Below are 22528 nucleotides of genomic sequence, written 5' to 3'. Positions count from 1 at the left end.
TTTTCTTAGACTGCAGGGTTTTTTAATTCTTTCATGGGACGTGGGCGTCGCCAGCAAGACCAGCATTTGTTGCCCATCCTGAATTGCTCTTGAACTGAGTAGCTTGTGTTGCCGGAGGTCACCGGTAACGGTTGTTGGCTTAGTACAAAGAGGAGAAGAGTCAATTCTCTCGTAACTCTAAATTTGCTTTATTCACGTCGTTAGATCATTTACATATAGCTTTTACGTCTGGTTAAATATAGACATGCAGTTTACAGCAGGTTATACAGTTTTATATCCAAAACTAGGACCTAAACGCACACCCACTAGGTTTCTCTGACACTCCGAGTGGTCACAGAATATAAAAGCTAATACCCGAAAAGAAGAGCTGACGCTGGCCAGGCGTTCCATTCTCTCTCTCCCTTGCGTCTCTACGTTGCTGATGTAGGTTCTTCCGCTTCTGTGATGGTTAGTCTCCAGAGTTCTCGCTGCCTCCATGCCCGAAATTCTCCATTCTTATACTGAATCTTATCTCTTCAAGCTGTGCTGTCTCTCTCCCGTTGGTTTAGGCTTGCTTGCCTAGCCTGTGGCATCTTCTCATTGGCTCTGTCCCAAGAACTTAGGTAGCATTACCTCATTACTCCTTTCCTAAATAAGGACTTGTGTCTTATCACATTCCCTTTGTTTTCCAAGAAACTATAGCTACTTCAAACCGGTTCCAGTCAGCTCAGGCCAGTGACTGGACTCGGGTTACTTCAGGTCAAAAGTTGCTTTTACCTATGTGTCAGCAGTTCGACTGCAGCCCCTGGCCAACACTTGCTCGGCCATTTCAGAGGGCAGCTAAGAGTCAACTACATTGCTGTGGGTCTGGGGTCACAAGTAGGCCAGACCAGGTAAGGACGGCAGATTTCCTTCTCTAAAGGACATTAGTGAACCAGGTGGGTTTTTACGAGTTGATGCTAGTTTTATGGTCACCATCACTGAGACTAGCTTTATATTCTAGATTTATTAACTGAATTCCAATTCTACCAGCTGCTCTGGTGAGATTTGAACCCATGTCCCCAGAGCATTAGCCTAGCCTGAATTACTAGTCCAGCGACATTACCGCTATGCCACCATCTTCCCGTGGCTACACCACCTCTGGACATACCTTTTGTTGTCTTAGTGTTCCATTAACACCCCCTTTTGCCTCGCATTATCATTCCTTGTCTGTCAATCACTCCTGATCTCCACTCTATCATAGACCTTCCCATATGTTCTTTGTGCTCCTCACCCCTTCCAGTGTTCCGTGTCTCTGTATTTATTTATTTATAAACTGTTAAATTCCTAACTTCTTCCAGTCATGTGAGAGGTGATTGATCTGAAATGTTAACTGTCTTCATCCACAGTTGCTGCCTGACCTGCTAAGTACGTTCCAGCACTTTCTGGTTTTAATTTTGACTGCCTTGTCTTTTCCTTTGCAGAGGAGATGGCGACATATCTCCGCTATGTGAGGCGGTTAGATTTCTTTGAAAAACCAGACTACCAGTATTTACGCACACTGTTGACAGATCTTTTTGAAAGCAAGGGCTACGCTTTTGATTATGCATACGACTGGGTTGGCAGGCAAATAGTAAGTAACAAAGCTGCTGTTATGACTCTATAATCATGGAACAAATTACTCTATTGTGGTTTAAGATGCCCATTCCATAAGGCACGGAGTGGACAACATTACATTTATTAACCAAAGGGAAAGCTTCTAACAAAAAGAATAAAATTCTCAATTTCAGTTGTTAAACGTCTTGTAAAGTTACCGGCCCGTAGCTTCCGGGCTCCAGGGCATTGTAACTGGGGAGGGGGGTACCCCAAAGCTGTGCTGGGGAACCTGGAAGTCCCCAGGTGAGGACTGCACGACAACTGCCTGTGAAGTTCAAACTTCCTTTAGGCAATTGCCCTACGAGTGGAACCACCCGAAGGTATAATTTAAATGACAAACTTCGGATGGTTCTGACTGTCTTACTGTAAGAGTTACCCAGGAAAAGTTAGAAGAATAAAAGCAACTTCTAACTCCTGGGTAACTATTGTACTAACTCCACCCCTGACCCCCACCAAACCATGGAACTCATCACACCCTCTGCCGACTGACCACCCCGCCCTCCCGCCTCCCCCCACCCCCCCAGTCCTACCCACTTAAACCTCACAAACCTACCTTCTCTCTGGCTTCTCAAACTGGTTGGACCTTTAAACTTTACTTGCTTTAGACAGCTAGTGCTATAAAAAAGAGAGTGGCGCTTCCTTACCTCTGACCCTGCAGCCCTCGACTGAAGGCCTCAGGAGCACCCTACACAGTTTTCGCCCCGCCTGAGTTGGAATGTCGGGCGAGAAAGGGTCGACTGGATTTTGAGATAAGAAACTAGGAGCGGAGTGGCAATCTAACTCTGCCACTCCGCGGAAGTTCAGGCCCAACAATTTTTGAATTTTAAGGAAAAGACTGAAAAAGGATATGCATTTACATAGCACCTTTAATGATGTCCCGAAATGCTTGGCAGTCAGGAAAGATTTTTGAACTGCCGTCACTGTTGTAATGTATGGAAACGTCATAGCCAATTTGTTCACAACCTGATTCCACAAACAGCAATAAGATTCGTGACTAGGTAATCTGTTTCGGTGATGTTGGTTGAGGAATAAATAATGACTAGAACGCCAGGAAAATTTCCCTGCTCATCTTTAAACAGTGCCATGGGATATTTCAACAATACGAGAGGAAAAATGGCGTCTCACTTTAACATCCCAATTGAAATATGGCACCTCTGACACTGCCTGCACCCCTTCGGTACTGCACTGCAATGTCAGCTTAGATTATGTGTTGTGCTTAAATCTTTGGAAATGGGATTTAGCTCTCGAACCTCTGCCTCAGAGGCAAGAGCGCCACCACTGAGACATGGCTAACACTTTTTATGCCATTGTTCCTGGGGAATATTGACTGATCTACAGAACTGGTCAGGCCTATCCTTGTGTTAACTGAGGGGTTGTTATCTCAGATGAGTTTTGGGTTCTGCCTTTGTTAGGAATTAAAGCAATATAAGATTGTTTTGGAACTGTGACAACTAGAGTGAATTGCCCACTGACACAAACTGACAAATCAACTTAAATAGCAGGCTAAAACTTTGCCAAGGTATAACGGGCACAGAGAGAACCAAAACATTTAAAAATGAGGGGGTATCATTGGGCAGAGGCATTTATGAAGTGAATGGAACTATAACTGCAGAGTGGGGGTGCCTGCTGTGGGGTGCTGCACAGAATGAGACATTGGGCTCTTGGAGCTTGCAGAGAAACCTCCTCATCTTGTAGAGGGGCTTCAAAAGAAAGAAGCTGGTTTCCAATTTGATATGTTGGGTGATGAGCCAGTGGCAAGCAGTCATTGGCAAGTTAAGAGCAGCAGCATTTTGATATGAGCTGAAGTTCATGGAGGGTTGAAGATGGGAGGCCGGCCAGGAAAGCATTTGGACAGTCAAGTTTAGAGATAGCAAAGGCATGCGACTTTGGAATAATCAGGCCTGAAGGCGACAGTGAGAAGGATAATGGCTTCAGCAGCTGATGAGCAGAGGCATGTTTGGACAGTTATACCAGAGGAAGTTGGGAATCTTTGTAATGGAGTAGTGCAGATGGGTGCCTGGGGTGTGGTTTGGCCTGGCATTACTGATGGAATTTCTCTCGCACTCTTACGTGTTGCTGATACACAGTATAGGTCTCCCTGCAGTACAGGAGCATGGTGATGACAACTCTCTGGGGAGGTAATGGCGTAGCGGTATTGTCACTGGACTGGTAATCTGGAAAACCAGGGTTAATGCTCTACGGTCTTGGGTTCGAATCCCAGCATGGCAGATGGTGGAATTTGAATCCAGTAAAAACCTGGAATTAAAAAGTCTAATGATGACCGTGAAACCATTGCCAATTGTCATAAAAAACCCACCTGGTTCATTAATGCCCAGTAGGGAAGGAAATTTGCCATCCCTGGTCTGGCCTACATGTAACTCCAGTCCCCATGGCAATGTGGTTGACTCTTAAATGTCCTCTGAGCAAGGGCAATTGGGGATGGGCAATAAATGCTGGCTGAGTCAGCGACACCCACATCCCATGAACGAATAAAAAAATAACTCTCTATCCCTTAACTAACAGCATTAACAAATGGGGAAGCTACAAAGGTAGCTGAATGGATGTTCTCAACCTTGATGACTAAAATTCCATGAGCTTCTTGAACCTCTGTTAGAAATGGGAAGGGGGGTTTGGTTTAAAGAGGTATGGTAAAATCCTTATCAGCATGCTCAGGGAATGGATAGTGCCAGTTAATCAAAAATAAATGTTAATGGGGAGTTACATTACTCCTGACACAAGACAAGGTGCGGCATATCTTTATTCAGGCTCAATAACCAACACTGACCCAATAACTTAATAATTTTAATGTAATACCTAAGAACAAGTTTGCAGATTTGCAATCTTTCATTATTAGTTTTTTTTTTTAAAGAATGCATTATCCTAACAGTGAAAATGATCGGCTTTTAAAAACAATTGAGCCATCAGAAACTCTGGGTTATTGGGGAATTCTGATTGGTAGAGTGATGTATCACACCACGTTTTCTGTATTTGGTAACGGCAGGGGTTAATTTTGCTTTCCAGGATGATTGTGGGGTAGTGGATGATTTTTGAAACTCTTTCGAGTTATCAACAGTCACAGGTTGCAACTCTTTCGAGTACAATCACAGTTCTTGGAGTGGCACAGGAACCCGAGGGGAGCTTAATATGCTGCAACCGGATTGAGTAATGGGCGGCTAGGACAGTTGTGTGCCGGAGATGCTTATTTTTGAGCTGCTTGGACTTGAGGAAGCGAAAATGGCCGGGGTGGGGGGGAAGGTGGCAGTGTGAGGGGTTCACACTGGCGGATACAAGAGGTAAGAGTAAAGAAATCATTCAGTGTAGAGCTTGCAGGAGTAAGGAAATCCAGGGGAGAAACTAGGGGTGGGGTATTGTGGGGGTGGGGGAGTGGGTAGAGAATGTGGACTTTAAAAGGAAAGAAGGTGCCAGAGGAACGAGGAAGAGACCAAATGGTCGCATGGCAATGAGTTGTAACGTGCTTCATTTCCCATCTTATCTTTGCTATCAATGTTGTACACTTGGCAAATTTGAAGCTTATGTCCTATAGGAGCTGCAATCATTCACTTCTGGGAATGTTACTATATTAGTGTTTCTTTGTCTACGCCAGTGCTTACCAACCTTTTCCCACTGTGACCCTATTTCAATGTGTGAAAGCTGCCATGAGTCCAGCGTGAGGGGGGGTGGGGGGTGAGAGTTTGGGGGGGGGGTGGAGGCAGTCATAATGAAAGTGGTGGGGGGTTGACATACTTGAGAGTGGGGGAGGGGGGCTGCCGCCGTTGTGAGTGTGGGGGAGGGGGGCTGCCGCCGTTGTGAGTGTGGGGGAGGGGCTGCCGCCGTTGTGAGTGTGGGGGAGGGGGGCTGCCGCCGTTGTGAGTGTGGGGGAGGGGGGCTGCCGTTGTGAGTGTGGGGGAGGGGGGCTGCCGTTGTGAGTGTGGGGGAGGGGCTGCCGCCGTTGTGAGTGTGGGGGAGGGGGGCTGCTGCCGTTGTGAGTGTGGGGGAGGGGGGCTGCCGTTGTGAGTGTGGGGGAGGGGGGCTGCTGCCGTTGTGAGTGTGGGGGAGGGGGGCTGCCGTTGTGAGTGTGGGGGAGGGGGGCTGCCGTCGTTGTGAGTGTGGGGGAGGGGGGCTGCCGCCGTTGTGAGTGTGGGGGAGGGGGGCTGCCGCCGTTGTGAGTGTGGGGGAGGGGGGCTGCCGCCGTTGTGAGTGTGGGGGAGGGGGGCTGCCGTCGTTGTGAGTGTGGGGGAGGGGGGCTGCCGCTGTTGTGAGTGTGGGGGAGGGGGGCTGCCGCCGTTGTGAGTGTGGGGGAGGGGCTGCCGCTGTTGTGAGTGTGGGGGAGGGGGGCTGCCGCCGTTGTGAGTGTGGGGGAGGGGCTGCCGCCGTTGTGAGTGTGGGGGAGGTTAGAGCCATGAAGCGGGTTGGGTGGGGTGCAATGGGGTTGGGGAGGCAATTTATTTTTCACTAACTGATGGATGTAGTAATCAGACCTCAGAGAATGTTTCCCTATGACACCCACTGAACCATGGTACCAAATAAAATCGTGCACGTGTATATCCTGTCTCTCGGAGCCAAACCCTGGGGCTGGCCAGACAGAGTGTCCACTCCAGAGCCATCAGCATTGCTTCGAAGCTCACGACCCTAATTGCTCGGCCTGTGACCCTAGCAGAGGTCGCAACCCCTGGCTTACACTGCATTTGAGGTGGACTTAATGTCTGCCCAAATCCAGCTCCCAGTTAATTCTTTTGAATTCCTGCTTGGGCCCAGAAAGGTAAACACTGACTCTGCAGGCGTTCCGTGCTTGGACAATTAATTTTCGTGTTAATGCAGTTGCAAATATCAATGTAAAAGCCAAATACTGCCGATGCTGGAAATCTGAAACAAAAACAGAAAATGCGGAAAAACTCAGCAGGTCTGACAGCATCTGTGGAAGGGTCACACGGACTCGAAACGTTAACTTTGTTTTTCTCTCCCCACAGATGCTGTCAAATATCAACGCATCTGTTCCCATAATGGCTTAATTCTGTTTGAGCAATTATTAAGCAGCTATTTATGGCATTCAGTTGGGTGCTACAGTAACTAGTCAGATTGCTAGAATGAATGATGGGAGTGCCCTGAAGCTAGAATAGAGAAGAAATGAAGTTGATTATGACGAGAAAGCTAACATTGTTCAGCAGTGGTAAAGGAAAGATGTTGGTGTTTCTATCTGTCTAAAGTTGATGCATAAATTGTGGAAGCAGGTCTAGGAAGTAGGGCTAGGTTATGTCTTGGAATGAGTAGGTACCAATTCACCTGCGCAAAAAGTGGAAAGTATGGGGCCCACTTCTCTCAAGTTTCCGGCACAGGGAAGGGTTCCTGATGGAGAAGACTTTGAACCAGATGAGATACTGCTGCTGCTGGGTTTGCAGAGAGAAACATGCATGTAAGTGAGTGCACAAACACACTTGAGGTTTGCTAATAGGATACCCCCATAGTTGGTCATCAGGTGTGAGGCACTCTGGTTGTTGCTGTACGTGGCGCAGGTCTGGCCCATTCCAGACTCCTGCGCGATGGCGATCACTCGAGCCATCTTCCGCTTTATCTGGAGGTCGAAAATGGATCGTGTCCGCAGGGACGCGATGTACAAGCCTCTAGATAAAGGGGGAAAAAACGTGCCCAACATCGCCCTCATACTGATGGCCACCTTTGTGTGTGGCTGCATCAAGCGGTGCGTAGACCCTCAGTACGCAAACACGAAGTGTCACTACGTGCTGAGGTTCTACCTGTCCCCGGTGTTGCGAAGGATGGGTCTGGCCACGCTGCCGCGGAACGCTCCAAGTAGTTGGACCGTGCCGTACCACCTGTCCCTCGTGGAAAAATTTATGCAGAAAAACACCTTTGACCACAAGTCCATCAGGCAGTGGTCAGCACGTAACGTCCTAGAGGCCCTGAGGGAAAAGGAGAGGGTGGACCCTGTGGGATGGTTCCCCGAACAGACTGTCAAAGTCATTTGGCAGAATGCCTCATCGCCAGAACTTTCCAACAAGCACCAAGACGTGGCTTGGCTGGTGGTGAGAAAGGCCCTCCCCGTCAGATCCTTCCTACACGCCAGGAGTCTCACCCCCTCTGCACGTTGCCCTCGAGGTGGCTGTGGTGGGGAAGAGACCGTTGTTCACCTCCTTGTGGATTGTGCCTTTGCAAAGAAAGTCTGGAGAGAGATGCAGTGGTTGCTGTCGAGGTTCATCCCGAGCAGTTCTGTGACACAGGACTCTGTGCTCTACGGGCTGTTCCCAGGGACACACACCGAAACAAACATCAACTGCAGCTGGAGGATCATCAACTCGGTGAAAGACGCGCTTTGGTCTGCCCGAAACTTGTTGGTCTTCCAGTGCAAAGAGTTGTCCCCGACCGATTGTTGCGGACTGGCACAATCCAAAGTCCAGGACTACGTGCTGAGGGACGCACTAAAGCTTGGGGCAGCTGCCACAAAGGCGCAATGGGGAAGGGTCGCAGTCTAAGACCTTTCTGCCACAGCGCACCGAGGGACTGGGAACTGTTTAGAGCCCCTCGGGCTGTACAGCTCAAAATGAAAGGCTGTAAATGATTGTAATATTGTTTGTACTGATGCACCTGGTGATACATTTTGTAAAAGTTGAACCGGATTGTACCCTTGTAATGGTGTTTTTGAAATGGTTTGGAATGTGATTGAAGATATTTTATGAATAAAGTATATTTTTGCAAAAAAAAAAGATACCCCCATAGAGCTGCCCTGTTCAGGGCTACTGCTCAAACTGGCAATTTGGTTTTGCTCTTAATCCAGATTAAAGCTCTAGAACATTGTGAAAATTTATTATTGGGTGCAAAAGCCTCTCAGTAAAGTTTGCACTGGCGCTGAAACCATCAACATCACATATCTTATTTAATTAAACAAAATGTGAATAGGTATAGAATTAGCAACTACAGACTACAAATTAAGGTTGGGTTGCAGACGGCATAAATGTTGTTTAATGAGTGAAATCTGATTGTGACCGGATGTTTGAAATTAGCACAGTGTTTGATGTTGTGCCTTTGATATTAATCTTCTATTGCTAACATCAGAAAAATAAATGGCTGCGTATATTTAACTTGTTTGCTGTTTTGGAAGGGGTGGGGAGAAGGCAGTTTGTTTTGGGGACGTAAGAACTTAAATTTCACAAACATGCCCCAGGGATCCCGATTTAAATCATAGGTTCATTTTATATGTGCACAGTTGCTCAGTCAGCAATCCTATTTTGTATATGATTAATTCAGGCTCTGCAACTCCTGTCAGATCTGTAAATAGATACTTAAGTAAAAACAGTCAGAGGCATATGATGGAGAGGGTTGGTGCTCCAATTATGCTCAGAATGCTTGGAAATGTATTTTAAGCCTCCGTGATTCTGAATGTAGTAACTTCCCAATCTTAACACACTAACTGAGGAGAGGCATTAAGGAATCCGATTTCACTCAAGAGTCTCTCAGGGGTCCCAGGGGTCTCTCAAATTGAGAGGGGCTGACAGGAGGCTGGGGGTGGGAAAAATACCACAGGTTTAATCATTATGCTATACTATCCCATCTCGTCGCAGCTGCCTTAGTTTGGGTGGCTAATGGGAGCCTTGGATCAGATAGGCTAACCCAATGGTCTGCAGTGTAAAGAAGAAAATAGTTTATTTTAGGTAAATTGCATAGAATTTACAGCACAGAAGCAGGCCACTTAACCCAATCCATGCTGGTGTTAATGTTCCACATGAGCCTCCTCTCACCCTATATCATCTAAACCTATCACATTTCCTTCTATTCCTTTCTCTCTCATGTACTCATCTAGTTTATTCTCAAAGGCATTTTTGCTACTGGCCTCAACTACCCCATGTGGTGGCAAATTTCACACTTTAGGTGAAGTTTTTTGATTGGATATTTTAGTGACTAACTTACGTTTATGACTGCCAAATATTTAGAATTTACTTTGAAAGCATTCTGAAGCCAAACTGTAGATCTAGCTCCAATGTTTAATTATACGTAACCTTTTTCCAAATACATTTTTAAAATTATTTCAATGCCTTAACTCTTGCAACACTGCTAGTGAGAGAAATTGTTTCAATTGCGTCTTTGTTTCTTTCTTGTTAAGATAATTTGACATGGGCTTAGATTGCCTGAAAGCAACCAGCAAAGAGTTTGAATTGGTTACTCCAAACTGACATCGGTTAAAATGCAGTGTTGACTGAAAAATTGGTCTTTGGAGGCAGTCTCCAGTAAGAGATGAATTTTTCAAGATGTGTGAATCTTGAACTCCATAAGTTGCATCTGCAGGTAGATGATGCCACATGCACAGTGGGATTTTATATTAGCTTTGACTTTCATAAATATCAAGGACCTCCCCAATAACTTTTGTCGCAACACCAGTTTTAAATGAGTCTTTGGCAGAATGTCCATGTGACAAATATGAAGCATATTATCTGTTAGTCTGGTAGCTATCCCCTTAAATCAAGTGTCACACTAAAGACCTTAAAAAACAACCTGCGTAGCCTCCGCCTATATGAAAGCAAAATGCTGCAGATGCTGGAAATCTAGAACAAAAACAAAAATACCTGGAAAAACTCAGCAGGTCTGACAGCATCTGTGGCGAGGGATACAGTTGATGTTTTGAGTCCGTATAACCCTTCATCAGAACTAAGAAATATAGAAATGAGATGAAATATAAGCTGGTAGAGGGGGGTGGGACAGGTAGAGCTCAATAGGGGGCCAGTGATAGGTGGAGGCCAAGAAGAGATTGCCAAAGATGCCATAGACAAAAGGACAAAGGGGTGTTGACGGTGGTGATATTATCTAAAGGATGTGCTAATGGGGACATTAAGGGTAGCAAGCAGGACAAGCTAGTGGCAGATGGCCCTAGTGGGGGCGGGGGGGGTCATCATCACCAACTTTTAGCCCATTTCGATCCCTTCCCCCCACCCCACCCCCACTAGGGCCATCTGCCACTAGCTTGTCCTGCTCACTACCCTTAATGTCCCCATTAGCACATCCTTTAGATAATATCACCACCGTCAACACCCCTTTGTCCTTTTGTCTATGACATCTTTGGCAGTCTCTTCTTGGCCTCCACCTATCACTGTCCCCCTGTCGAGCTCTACCTGTCCCACCCCCTCTACCAGTTTATATTTCAGCTCATTTCTATATTTCTTAGTTCTGATGAAGGGTCATACGGACTCGAAACATCAACTGTGTCCCTTTCCGCAGATGCTGTCAGGCCTGCTGAGTTTTTCCAGGTATTTTTGTTCTTGTTCTAGCCTCTGCCTATGTTGCACGCGCTGCAAAATTTGTGGTTCATTTTCTTTTCCCATAATAGGTTTGTGAGGGAGCTGAACCCCTGTGGTTTTTCAAGCACATAGACTTTGTAAACATGGCATCATGTTGCTTTTTGAATTGAGTCTGGACTGTTAAGAATTTCTAACAAGTTTTGGCAACAGGTTGAGGGCTTTCAACTAAAGCAAACAGAGCACAGTTTTCCAGGTGTATTTGAACTAAACAAGCTCTAACCTTCATAGGAAGATAGATTTTAGTTGGTTGCCCCCACCCTGCCCAGCTCACAAGGAGACATGCAGGACGAAGCTGTGTATATAAACACTCAGGTTAGTATTTAAATTTGTGACCTTTTTCCCTTTGGGGGGGAAAGAGAGAGAATTTCTACTGTAAATCTATTTTTACTATCAAATGTTATATAATGTTCATTATTAATAAAAAAAATTGCACAAAAGTTTAAAACTGGAATGAGGACTCGTGTTGCCTTGACGATCAAAGATAGATCTTGTGGAGAAATAAATATTGCGTGACCAATGTTTTCTGTTCATCGTCCCTGTTGGATACTGAGCATTTGCCCAAGTAGTAAAACACTCTTAATTAGGCCTTTGGGAAGTTGGGATCTTAGGTGTAACTACTGAAAAATCCGAAATAAAGAGAGTACAGAATACCCAAAAAATAAAATAATCCTCGCAATTGGATTGGCTGACATTAACCTAGGAAGAAATTCTTGATTAAGTTTAATGGAGAATTGAATGATTTCAGTTCCCTTCACTTCCCATGCCCTCTCTCATCCACCCGCAACCCTCCCCGCCCCCCCCAAAAAAAAGCTATTGTGGAAAGCTCAAGTAGTTAAGAAAGTTGCTTTGCATCACCGGTGTTGCAGAAGGTGTAGATGGCCCAGTATTTTCCTAGTGATGTAATCAGTTTAATGGCCTGAATTTCACAATCAGTGACAAAGTGATGATGATTGCTCCTGAATCTGAAAGCTGCCCATAAAGATCTAGCAATCTCTGTGGTCTGGACTTCCCCTTTACCAATGTCAGTTTGAATCTGGCACCAAGCCAAGGTGTCGGCAACAGTGATGTCATCAAACAGGGTAAGCAGCCAGTCCCATTGAAGTATTCTCACAGACAGCAAACCAGGAAGTAAAAACCATTCAATTTTTAACTTTTAATTTAAAATTTGAGAGCAAAATAAATGCTTGGTCTCTGCATGTGGGATTAAGGTAGAAACTAAATATCACAATTTTTTTGAAAATGGATTTATAACTGATTTTTTAAATCAAAATTGAGAAATTTGATATTCCACCAATTTAATAGTTTTTCAGGTACAGTGAAGCTATTCATTAATTATGAGCTTAATATGCCATTAAAAGCCCAATTACACCTTATCTAATGGGATATAACTTAAGGGTTCTTACAACAAGTTTTGTCAGTTCAATGATCTCTACTTCAGCTACATAACCTGTGTGGAATCTCTGACAGCAATTTCTGGATGTCTGCTTTTAACTGCGCATTTACAGATGTCTGAAGCAGTTTCACTGTCATTAAAACCATAGAACCTGGACCTGTTCTACATTAAACCACTAAGTGGAAAAACTTACAGGAGACTGTATTTTCTCAGATAGATTTACTGTGCAGTTGATATGCCTCCTGTCCCCAGTACACAAAGCAATGTCAAACTAGGAAACTCTTGAGAATGCTGTGGCTCACTGCTGCTGCGTCCTTTTGAAACGATGTGGCAAGCTACAGGGAGAAGAGACCAAGAGTAAGACAGCCGATATGAGCAGCTTCAATATATAAATTAACAAAGCTTCTGTTGAATAATGTTTCCCGCTTAAGGCAGAGACTGGTCTGTGGGTGAAGCAAGTTGTGGGAAAGGAAGTTACAGGTTATTTTGATCTGGACCTAACCCACCTTTGTTTATGTCCCACAGCCCACGCCGGTTGGACCCAGTCACGGGGATCATGGAGTCGGAAGAGAAGGCCACGCACACCGAGAAAAAGCCACGCATCAGCAGCCTCTCCGAAACCAGGTCTGTACAAGTCTGGTTTGTTTCAATCTTTGTCAAGCCTACTGGTTTTCCATTGACTCTTTGGCCCCTTCCTGTTGCGAAACAGTGACCATTCAGAAGCTGAATTTACCTAATCTACTGAAAATATAGTGTAAAAGGTTAAACACATTACTCAAATATATGAATGAAATAGTGCTTAAATCCACTTTTATTAAGAATTCCCCACATATAAGTAATAACAAAAAAACTTATCTAATTTTTTGTTCTAATTTGATGGAGCTCTGCCATTTCTGATCTCTTTCTATAATGCGTTCACTCAGCCAATGACAGTTACAGGGATGGGAACTGTATCATTTCAGGCCCTCAACATCAGTAGGGTGGCATTGAACTGCAGACGTTGGTCTTGGCTTGGTATGCAACTGGCACTGATTTCCCACTCCACCAGCAAGAACTGGACCCTATCCTAGTTCAACCGTTTCCTTATCCAGCCATTTGTTGATGTCCTGTTAACTGGTCATGAGTAGAGTGTCTCCTCCAGATAGTTGGAATGGCAGATCTTTGGTGCTCTGATGCAGGTGAAACCCGCAATAAGCAAACCATTGCTTTGCCGATTTATCCTGAATAGAACATCACTTGCTATTTGAACCACTGCAAAGTTTCACGGGTGAACGCTGCTATTTATGAACAATTAATCACTTAAGTTGCTGTGGTGCATTATTAGGTATGTCAGTAATCATGTGTGCTTTCAAAAAGGTTAATTTGCATTTCAATTTTAGGCTCAAAGTTTCAAGAGTACATACCAGCCATCTCAATTTCTGACCTTTTCACAAAAACCCGCTATGTATTTTATCTGGATTCCACCAGGCATTTAAATTCTTTAGCATTTTTCTTTCCTCATCCTCTTTGCTGTCTAATCTTTTCCTAAGGTAGGTTGTTCTGCTGGGAAGTCAAAGTTTCTTCCATAGCCAAGAGCGTGAGTCCTGATGGTTGTGTTGCCTGCCTGGTGCCAGAGTTAGGACATCTCCTCGGGGCTGGAGAGGAACTTGGAATGGGAGGGAAAGGATCCAGTTGTCGTGGTCCACGTGGGTACCAACAACAGGCTAAGAAAGAGGCTCTGCTGAGGGAGTATAAGCAGCTAGGGATTCAATTAAAAAACAGAACCACAAAAGTAATAATCTCTGGATTACTACCTGAGCCACAAGCAAATTGGCATAGGGTAAATAAGATAGAATTGAATGCGTGGCCCAAAAGTTAGGTGTGAGAGGAATGGGTTTCAATTCATGGGGCACTGGCATCAGTGTGGGAGAAAGAGGGAGCTGTTCTGTTGGGGTAGTCTTCACCTGAACGCACTGGGGCCAGTGTCCTGGCGAATCATGCAACTGGGGCTGGAGACTGGGCTTTAAACTGAATAGTTGGGGGGAGGATTCACATGAGGGGAGATTTGGAAAGTTAGAGAAAGGACAAGGCAATAGACCGGTACAATGATACAGGTGCTAATAACCAGGGTGCACCAGTAAATAAGGTCAGAGTAGGGAGAAATGGTAAAAAGACAGAATTGAAGGCTGTTTATTGGAATGCGCACAGTTTTTGTAACACGATGAATGAATTGATCGCACAAATAGGAGTAAATGAGTATGATAGCCATTACAGGGACACGGTTGCAAGGTGACCAAGGCTGGGAACTGAATATTCAAAGATATTTGCCATTTCGGAAAGAGAGGATGAAAGGAAAAGGAGGTGGGGTAGCACTGTTAATAACGGATGAGATCAGTACAGTGGTGAGAAATGATCTTCGCTTGGAAGATCAACATGTAGAATCAGTTTGGGTGGAGATGGAAAATAGCAAAGGAAACAAGTCATTAGTAGGAGTGGTTTATAGACTCCTTGAAGTAGCTACATTGAAGGCGAAGAATATAAGTCAAGAAATAATGGGAGTTTGTAAGAAATGTTTTGCAATAATCATAGGTGATTTTAATCTTCATGTATCTTGGACGAAATAAATTGACTAAGGTAGCCTGGAGGATGAGTGCATAGAGTCTATTCTGGACAGTTTCTTAGAATAAGCAGATACATGGGAACACCAGAGAAGTTTCCCTCCAAGCCACTCAACATTCCAACTTGAAAAAAATCACCGTTCCTTCACTGTCATTGGGTCAAAATCCTGGAACTCCCTCCCTAACTGCACTTTTGGTGTAGCTACACCACAGGGACTGCAGCGGTTCAAGAAGGCAGCTCACTACCACCTTCTCAAAGGCAATGAGAGATGAGCAATAAATGCTGGCCTAGCCAGCGACGCCCACATCCCGTAAAAGAATTTTTAAAAAACATGTTCTGGAACCAAACAGAATAGGCTATTTTGGACCTCATTATATGTAATGAGACAGGATTACTTAATAGCCTCATAGTAAAGGATCTTCTAGGTAAGAGTGAAATAATATGACAGAATGCCTCATTCAGTTTGAAGGTGAGAAATTTGGGTTGAAACTACTTGCTTTAAACTTAAATAAAGGCAATAACAAGGGTGGTAAGACAGAGTTGGCTAAAGTGGGATGGGAAAATAGGTTAAAAGGTAAGAGGGTTGAGATGCAGTGGCAGACATTTAAGGAGATATTTCATGCTCTCAACCGAGAAATACTCTACTGAGGAAGAAGTACCCTATGAGAAAGATGCCCCATCCGAGGCTAACTAAGTAAGATAAGGATGGTATTAAATTGAAAGAAAAGATGTACAGTATTGCAAAGATTAGTCATAGACCAGAAGATTGGAAAAAATTTAGAAACAGCAAAAGATAAATTAAAACATAATAGAGGGAGAAGTTAGAGTACGAGTTTAAACTAGCAAGAAATATAAAAACAGCCAGTAAACACTTCTGAAAATATACAGAAAGGAAAAGAATTAGCATTGGTTAGAGGGTGAAACTGGGAAGTTAATAATGGGAAACAAGGAAATGGCAGAGACTTTGAACAGGTATTTTGTACCTGTCTTCACAGTAGAAGGCACAAAAACTACTCCAAGAATAGTGGAAAATCAAGAGGCAAAAGATAGGAAGGAACTTAAAACAATCACAATCACTAGAGAAAAAGTGGTAGGAAAACTAATGGGACTAAAGTCCCCTGGACCTGATGGCCTGCATACTAGGGACTTAAAAGAGCTGGCTGTAGAGATAGTGGATGCATGCTTTGTAATCTTCTAAAATTCGCATGATCCTGGAAAGGTCCCAGCGGATTCAAAACCACGAATGTGACACCTCTATTCAAGAAAGGAGGGAGACAAAACAGGAAACCATAGCCCAGTTAACCCAACGTCTGTCATTGGGAAAATGCTAGAATCCATTATTAAGCAAATAGTAGCAGGATTTTTAGAAAATCATAATACAACCAGTTATTGTCAACATGGTTTTGTGAAAGGGAAATCTCATTTGACAAATTTATTAGAGTTCTTTGAAGTATAACAAGCAGGATGGATAAAGAGGAACCAGTAGATGTGATGTATTTGGAGTTCCAAAAGGCATTGGACAAGGTGCCGAATGAAAGGTTAATACACAAGATAAGAGCTCATCGTGTTGGGGATAATATATCAGCATGAATAGAGGATTTAAATAGTTAAATTAGCTATTAACAGGCTAATAGTAGCCTGTTAGTTGGCTGCGAACAGGAAACAGAAACGTGGAGCAATTTCTCCTCTGAGGGTCATTAGTCTCTGGGATTCTCTTCCACAGAGAGCAGTGGAAGCTGGATCATTCAATATATTCAAGGCTGAGTTAGAAGAATTTTTGATTGCTGAGGGAGTCGTGGGTTATGGGGAAATGTGGAGCCTAAATAAATAGGTAATTTTCAGGTTGGCAAACTATAACTAGTGGGCTGCCACAGTAACCAGTGTTGGGGCCTCAACTATTTATGATACATATTAATGATTTGGATGAAAGAACTGCCTCTTGTAGCCAAATTGGCTGATGATACAAAGATAAGAAGGAAAGCAAGTTGTGAGGAGAACAGAGAGTCTGCAAAGGGATATAGGTTAAGTGAGTGAGCAAAAATTTGGCAGATGGAGTCTAATGTAGGAAAGTATGAGGTTGTCCACTTTAATGGGAAGAATAGAAACGCAGAATATTATTTAAATGGACAGACGGCAGAATGCCGTAGTATAGAGGGATCTGGGTGTCCTTGTACATGAATCACAAAATGTTAGCATGCAGGTAAAGCAAGTAATTAGAAAGGCAAATGGAGTGTTGGCCTTTATTGCAAGAGGGAATGGAGTATAAAAGTGGGGAAGTTTTGATACAATGTTCAGAGCATTGGTGAGACCCCACATAGAGCACTGTGTGCAGTTTTGCTCTCCTTAATTAAGGAGAGATATACTTGAATTGGAGGCAATTCAGAAAAGATTCATGAGGCTAATCCCAAGGATGAAGGGGATTTCCTTAGGGGGAAAGGTTGGGCCCATACTCATTGGAATTTAAAAGACTGAGAGGATGTTTCCTCTCGTGGAGAAATCTAGAACTAGGGGGCACCGTTTAAAGATAAGGGGTCTCCCACTTAAATGGAAATGAGGAGGAATTTCTTCTCTGAGGCTAACTAGTCTCTGGGATTCTCTTCCACAGAGAGCAGTGGAGAATGAGTCATTGGATATATTCAAGGATGAGTTAGACAGATTTTTGATTGCCAAGGGAGTTGAGGATAATGGGGGACAGGCAGGAAAGGACACAATCAGCTCAGCCGTGTTCTTATCAAATGGCGGAGCGGGCTCGTGAGGCTGAATGGCCTACTCCTCCTATGTCTTATGATCTATCTGTACACCTATTGATGGGAAATATAATGTGGTATGTCCTCTTGTTGAACTTGAATTGTGATGGAGAGGGTGAATTCCCCACCTCCACCACCACCGTAAGTTCAGAATCACGGTATACATTTGCAACTGGAGTTCTTGCGGAAGTTACATCAGCAGAGCCCCAAGGAAGTTCAGCCCTGAATCTCTGCTGGGGTCAGGAAACCATCTTGCTTTCTGCCATCCCTGTTGCAATCTTCTTTTAAAAAAAAAATAATTCATCGTAGCAGATTTTTGATTTTCTTCAAAATTTGCAATGGCCAAACTGTGCCTCATGACATACCTAAGAACTGCATCATTTGTGCTTTGCTTATCAGTTTACTAATCCCTGATGACTAACTTTTTGTTTCACTGCTTTGCTTGGGCCTGCTGTGCTGCATGGATCCCACAATTGTCACCCTTCCCCTTGTGTTGTAATCAATGAGTAGACAGGAGGAGCTGACCGCAGAGGAGCATGGGAAATTCAGCCAAATCGGCAGCAAAACCCTTCATACCTGACCTCCCAGCTGGCATCTGACAGACACGGAGGCTCAGTCCAGGTATAACATCATCTTGTGTGATTCATTACCGGATGGGGATTTACTGTTCAGGGTTAAAGCCAATACATGATGCTCTGTGCCTCCCTGCAGGGTTGTCCCAAGCTTCTGCCTTTGTGAACCAGATTTGCTTTAGATTTCTAAAGTGATGGGGGTGAGGACAGACCTCCCAGTAAATTGTAAATTACAGTTCTAGGGCAGCCAAGTTGATTCTACTAAGTGTCAAGTGCCTTACAGGAGTGGCAAGTGAACAAAGAAAAGTAGGAAAGATACATTTTTGTAGTGCCTTTCACAGCCTCAGAACATCCAATAGTGGCTCTACAGGCAGTAAAGTACTTGGAAGTGTCGTCACTGTTGTAATGGAGGAAATACAGCAGCCAATTTGCACACAGCAAGCTCCCAGAAAAAGCAGTGTGATAATGATCAGATAATATGTTTTAATAATGTTGGTTGAGAGATAAATATTGGCCAAGACCAGGGAGATCCCTGCTGCTCTTTTCCAAAATGGTGCCTTTGGATTTTTTATATCCATCTGAGTGGGCCGACGGGGCTTTGGTATAACATCTCATCCAAAAGACAGCACCTCCAACAGGGTTGCAGTCCCTCGATACTACACTGAGGTGTCACCCTAGATTTTGTGTTCAATTCTCAGTGCTCAGTTCTCTGAAATGGGACTCACCCATAACCTTCTGACTCAGTTGATGGCTAAACAGTATAACTGTCAGCAATAGAGATGGACACAATGGGAGGGTTAGCTAAAGGGGGAAAAGGGAGAGCATGGGGAGCTGATAGCACATGCTTATGAAGGCCTAAAAAAAGAAAATGAATAGTACAGAAAGCACTCTATGAAACTGCTTCAAGGTAAGATTATCCTGGAATATTTCTTTTGTTATATTTTTCTAATATACTAACAACAACAATCCTTTACTCTTCACTTGACATAAATCCTCTTGGTGTCAGCCTACTGTGTTCTGTTCATGCAGCAAACCACTGCTCTGTCCTCTTAATAAAGTGAATACAAAATAGAAATACCTTTTAAGCAGCTTTCTGACAAGCAATTCAATGTAAAAATGGGTTGATTATGCCCACCTCAGAAAGCAGACAGTACTTCTTTTCTGAATGGAGAGCTGTGACTAGTGGAGTTCCGCAGGGATCAGTGCTGGGACCTTTGCTGTTTGTAGCATACGTAAGTGATTTGGAGGAAAATGTAACAGGGCTAATTAGTAAGTTTGCAGACGACACTAAAGTTGGATGAGTTGCAGATAGTGAAGAAGATTGTCAAAGGATACAACGGGATATCGATCGGTTGGAGACTTGGGCGGAGAAATGGCAGATGGAGTTTAATCCGGACAAATGCGAGGTAATGCATTTTGGAAGGTCTAATACAGGTAGGAATTATACAGCAAATGGCAGAACCCTTAAGTGCATCGACGGGTGGAGGGGTCTGGGTGTACAGGTCCACAGGTGACTGAAAGTGGCAACGCAGGTGGATAAGGTAGTCAGGAAGGCATATGGCATGCTTGCCTTCATCAGCAGGGGTATTGAGTATAAAAGCTGGGAAGTCATGCTGCAGCTGTATAGAACCTTGGTTAGGCCACACTTGGAATATTGCGTGCAATTCTGGTCGCCACATTACCAGAAGGATATGGAGGCGTTGGAGAGGTACCTGAGGAGGTTTACCAGGATGCTGCCTGGTCTGGAGGTTATTGGCTATGAGGAGAGGTTGGAGAAACTCGGATTGTTCTCACTAGAGCGACGGAGATTGAGGGGCGACTTGATAGAAGTTTACAAAATTATGAGTGGCATGGACAAAGTAGATAGTCAGAAGCTTTTTCCCAGGGTGGAAGAGTCAATTACTAAGGGACATAGATTTAAGGTGAGAGGAGAAAACTTTAGAGGAGATGTGCGGGGCAAGTTTTTTACACAGAGAGTAGTGAGTGTCTGGAATTCGCTGCCAGAGGAGGTGGTGGAAGCAGGTACAATAGTGGTGTTTAAGAGGCAGCTTGACAAATACATGAATAGGATGGGAATAGAGGGATACGGACCCCGGAAGTGCAAAATGTTTTAGTTTGACAGGCAATATGATCGGCGCAGGCTTGGAGGGCCGAAGGGCCTGTTCCTGTGCTGTACTTTTCTTCATACGGACTCGAAACGTTAACTGTGTCCCTCTCCGCAGATGCTGCCAGACCTGCTGAGTTTTTCCAGGTATTTTTATTTTTGTTTTGGATTTCCAGCATCCACAGTTTTTTGCTTTTATCTGTACTTTTCTTTGTTCTGATAATACATGCTGGCATTCCAATGTACTATTTGCACCAGTCCTCGGCTAGAATATGAACACCAAGTCACTGCTGACACCAGAAGGATGTATATGGTATATATTAGGATATAATGCTAGCTTGGCACAATAAAGTTCATCCCTGTACATAAATGAGCAGCTACTAGTAATCGAACACCAAATCAGCAAATCGGCTTTCTTTTTGACGCTATAAACAAAGCAGGTAGCGGCTTTCCAAAAGTTCGCAGTAGAATCAATTTTGCCATTGCCTTTCTGCCTCCATTAGGTTGTAGCGATGAAATAAAACTCAGTGGCAGCCAAAAATAAAAATTGCCTCAAGCCCTACCAATTGTGCCCATGGAGGAATTGAAGCAGATTTTGGAGTATGTAAAGGCAGCATCACTCCAATTCAGGATTTTAATGCTTTTTTAAAAAACTACTAATGTGCACAGTGGCTGACACGCATGCGGTTTCTCTAAAACCGAATTAAAAAAAATAACTATTTCCTCAGTTTTCTATCAGTATAGAAGGGGTGCGAGAGGTTGAGTTGCATGTTTGACAGGGGCCATGTGCTTTAGCAAGATTTCTCCCTCCCAATGGTGACCGATACACACACACACACAGCAAAGGCGAGCTATGTCGCCACAGCGGCAAACTCCGGGTGCGCGAGTCCTGCATTCAGAAGACAATTCATACTGTAACTGGAGTCTTGCTGCCATTCTGCTTAGTTTAGACACGTTTTCTTCAGGCAAATATTTTCTGCTGCTCCCAGGTCTGTCTATTGGCAATCCTGCTGTGAACGGGGCCCACGTTAACTGTTTATATTTTTATGACTCTAAAATAGTGCACATTACCTGAGAAAGACGGGGAGAAAGATGACGTAACAACGTCCATCAAGTAAATCACAGCAGTGTTAACACTCTCATGGTTGGCAATGTGATCTTTACCTGTGTAAATTTCTTATCCTCATCTATCTTAAAAGGTGGTCAGCTCCACGAATGGCGAGCTCAACGTCGATGACCCAACAGCGGCACACTCCAGTGCACCAATCGCAGCCCAGCCAGAGGTGGAACTTTCGGAAGATACCAAGTATGTGCCCTATGATACATTGTGCACTCTCATGCCTGGTGAATGCTCCACCTTGCACTATTCATTACAGCCATTTTGTTGGCTGTTGCAGTATCGGTGTAGACATATTCAACGGTAGAATATTTGACTAAAGGCTCCAGCGGAGCTCAGAGGTTCAGCGGCAAGTGGATTTTTTAAGCCGGTTTAAGTTTTCTGTTCAGTTCAGCTTATGAAGTTTGAAGTTGAGAATGGAAATTTTAATTGGTCATTTTCCTAAAGGCAAGGTTTCTGATTCACCTTCCCCCTACTTCCCAACTCCTACCCGTGCAACAACACTTGGTTATGAAAGAAACTAACGAAGCAGCACTTTGACTAAAAGGGCAACTTTTCACTTGCTTCCTGGTAGAAGTGCATCGCTATGACTTACTGATCAGCAAACCAATGGTGTGATCTTCCACTTGACAATTCAACAGAGCAATGGGAATACACCCTGAATTTCTGCATTGCTCTGCCATGCTTGCATGTGTAACCTACAACTCCAAGGTGAAAGTTAGCATGTCCAAGCAATCATTGTACTCCTTAAGTCACCCAATATCTCTGGGCATTGTGCCAAATACCCCAGCCCCACGAAGTTGTCTGAAATGGCAGGATTCTTTTCCACATATTTCCCAAGTTTGTTATATATTCCACGACTTAAAGCTAGTCACTTCCATTATGCTAACAACTGTGGGCATTTATCAGTGATGCTTTTTTTAATGATGGATTCTGAAAGTGTGGAGCATTAACCGTCATTGAAATGTATCTGGCTGATTACTGCATGCACGGCAGACTGTACTGTAACTCACGTGGATGGAGCAGCAGTTTCCCATAATCCATTTAACCCTTTCACTGTCTCATTCGGTTAACATTGAGGCTT

At 44.1% G+C, this 22528-nt stretch overlaps 1 protein-coding gene across 4 annotated transcripts in view; it reads left to right on the top strand.

Moving 5' to 3' along the window:
- The window catches only part of LOC144670130 (casein kinase I-like), a 192347-nt gene that overhangs the window by 129290 nt on the left and 40529 nt on the right, over nt 1-22528 (top strand). For 3 of the 4 annotated variants that reach the window (XM_078532585.1, XM_078532584.1, XM_078532586.1), the window contains exons 9-12: nt 1443-1591; nt 12832-12930; nt 18162-18272; nt 21527-21633. In XM_078532585.1, coding sequence (XP_078388711.1) covers nt 1443-1591; nt 12832-12930; nt 18162-18272; nt 21527-21633 — 466 coding nt within the window. The remainder of the gene's footprint in view (nt 1-1442; nt 1592-12831; nt 12931-18161; nt 18273-21526; nt 21634-22528) is intronic. The other variant, XM_078532587.1, reaches the window with a different exon arrangement.

This window comes from Cetorhinus maximus, chromosome 30, assembly GCF_964194155.1.
Source record: "Cetorhinus maximus chromosome 30, sCetMax3.hap1.1, whole genome shotgun sequence".
Taxonomy (NCBI): domain Eukaryota; kingdom Metazoa; phylum Chordata; class Chondrichthyes; order Lamniformes; family Cetorhinidae; genus Cetorhinus; species Cetorhinus maximus.
This window is presented reverse-complemented; position numbering and strand designations above follow the sequence as displayed.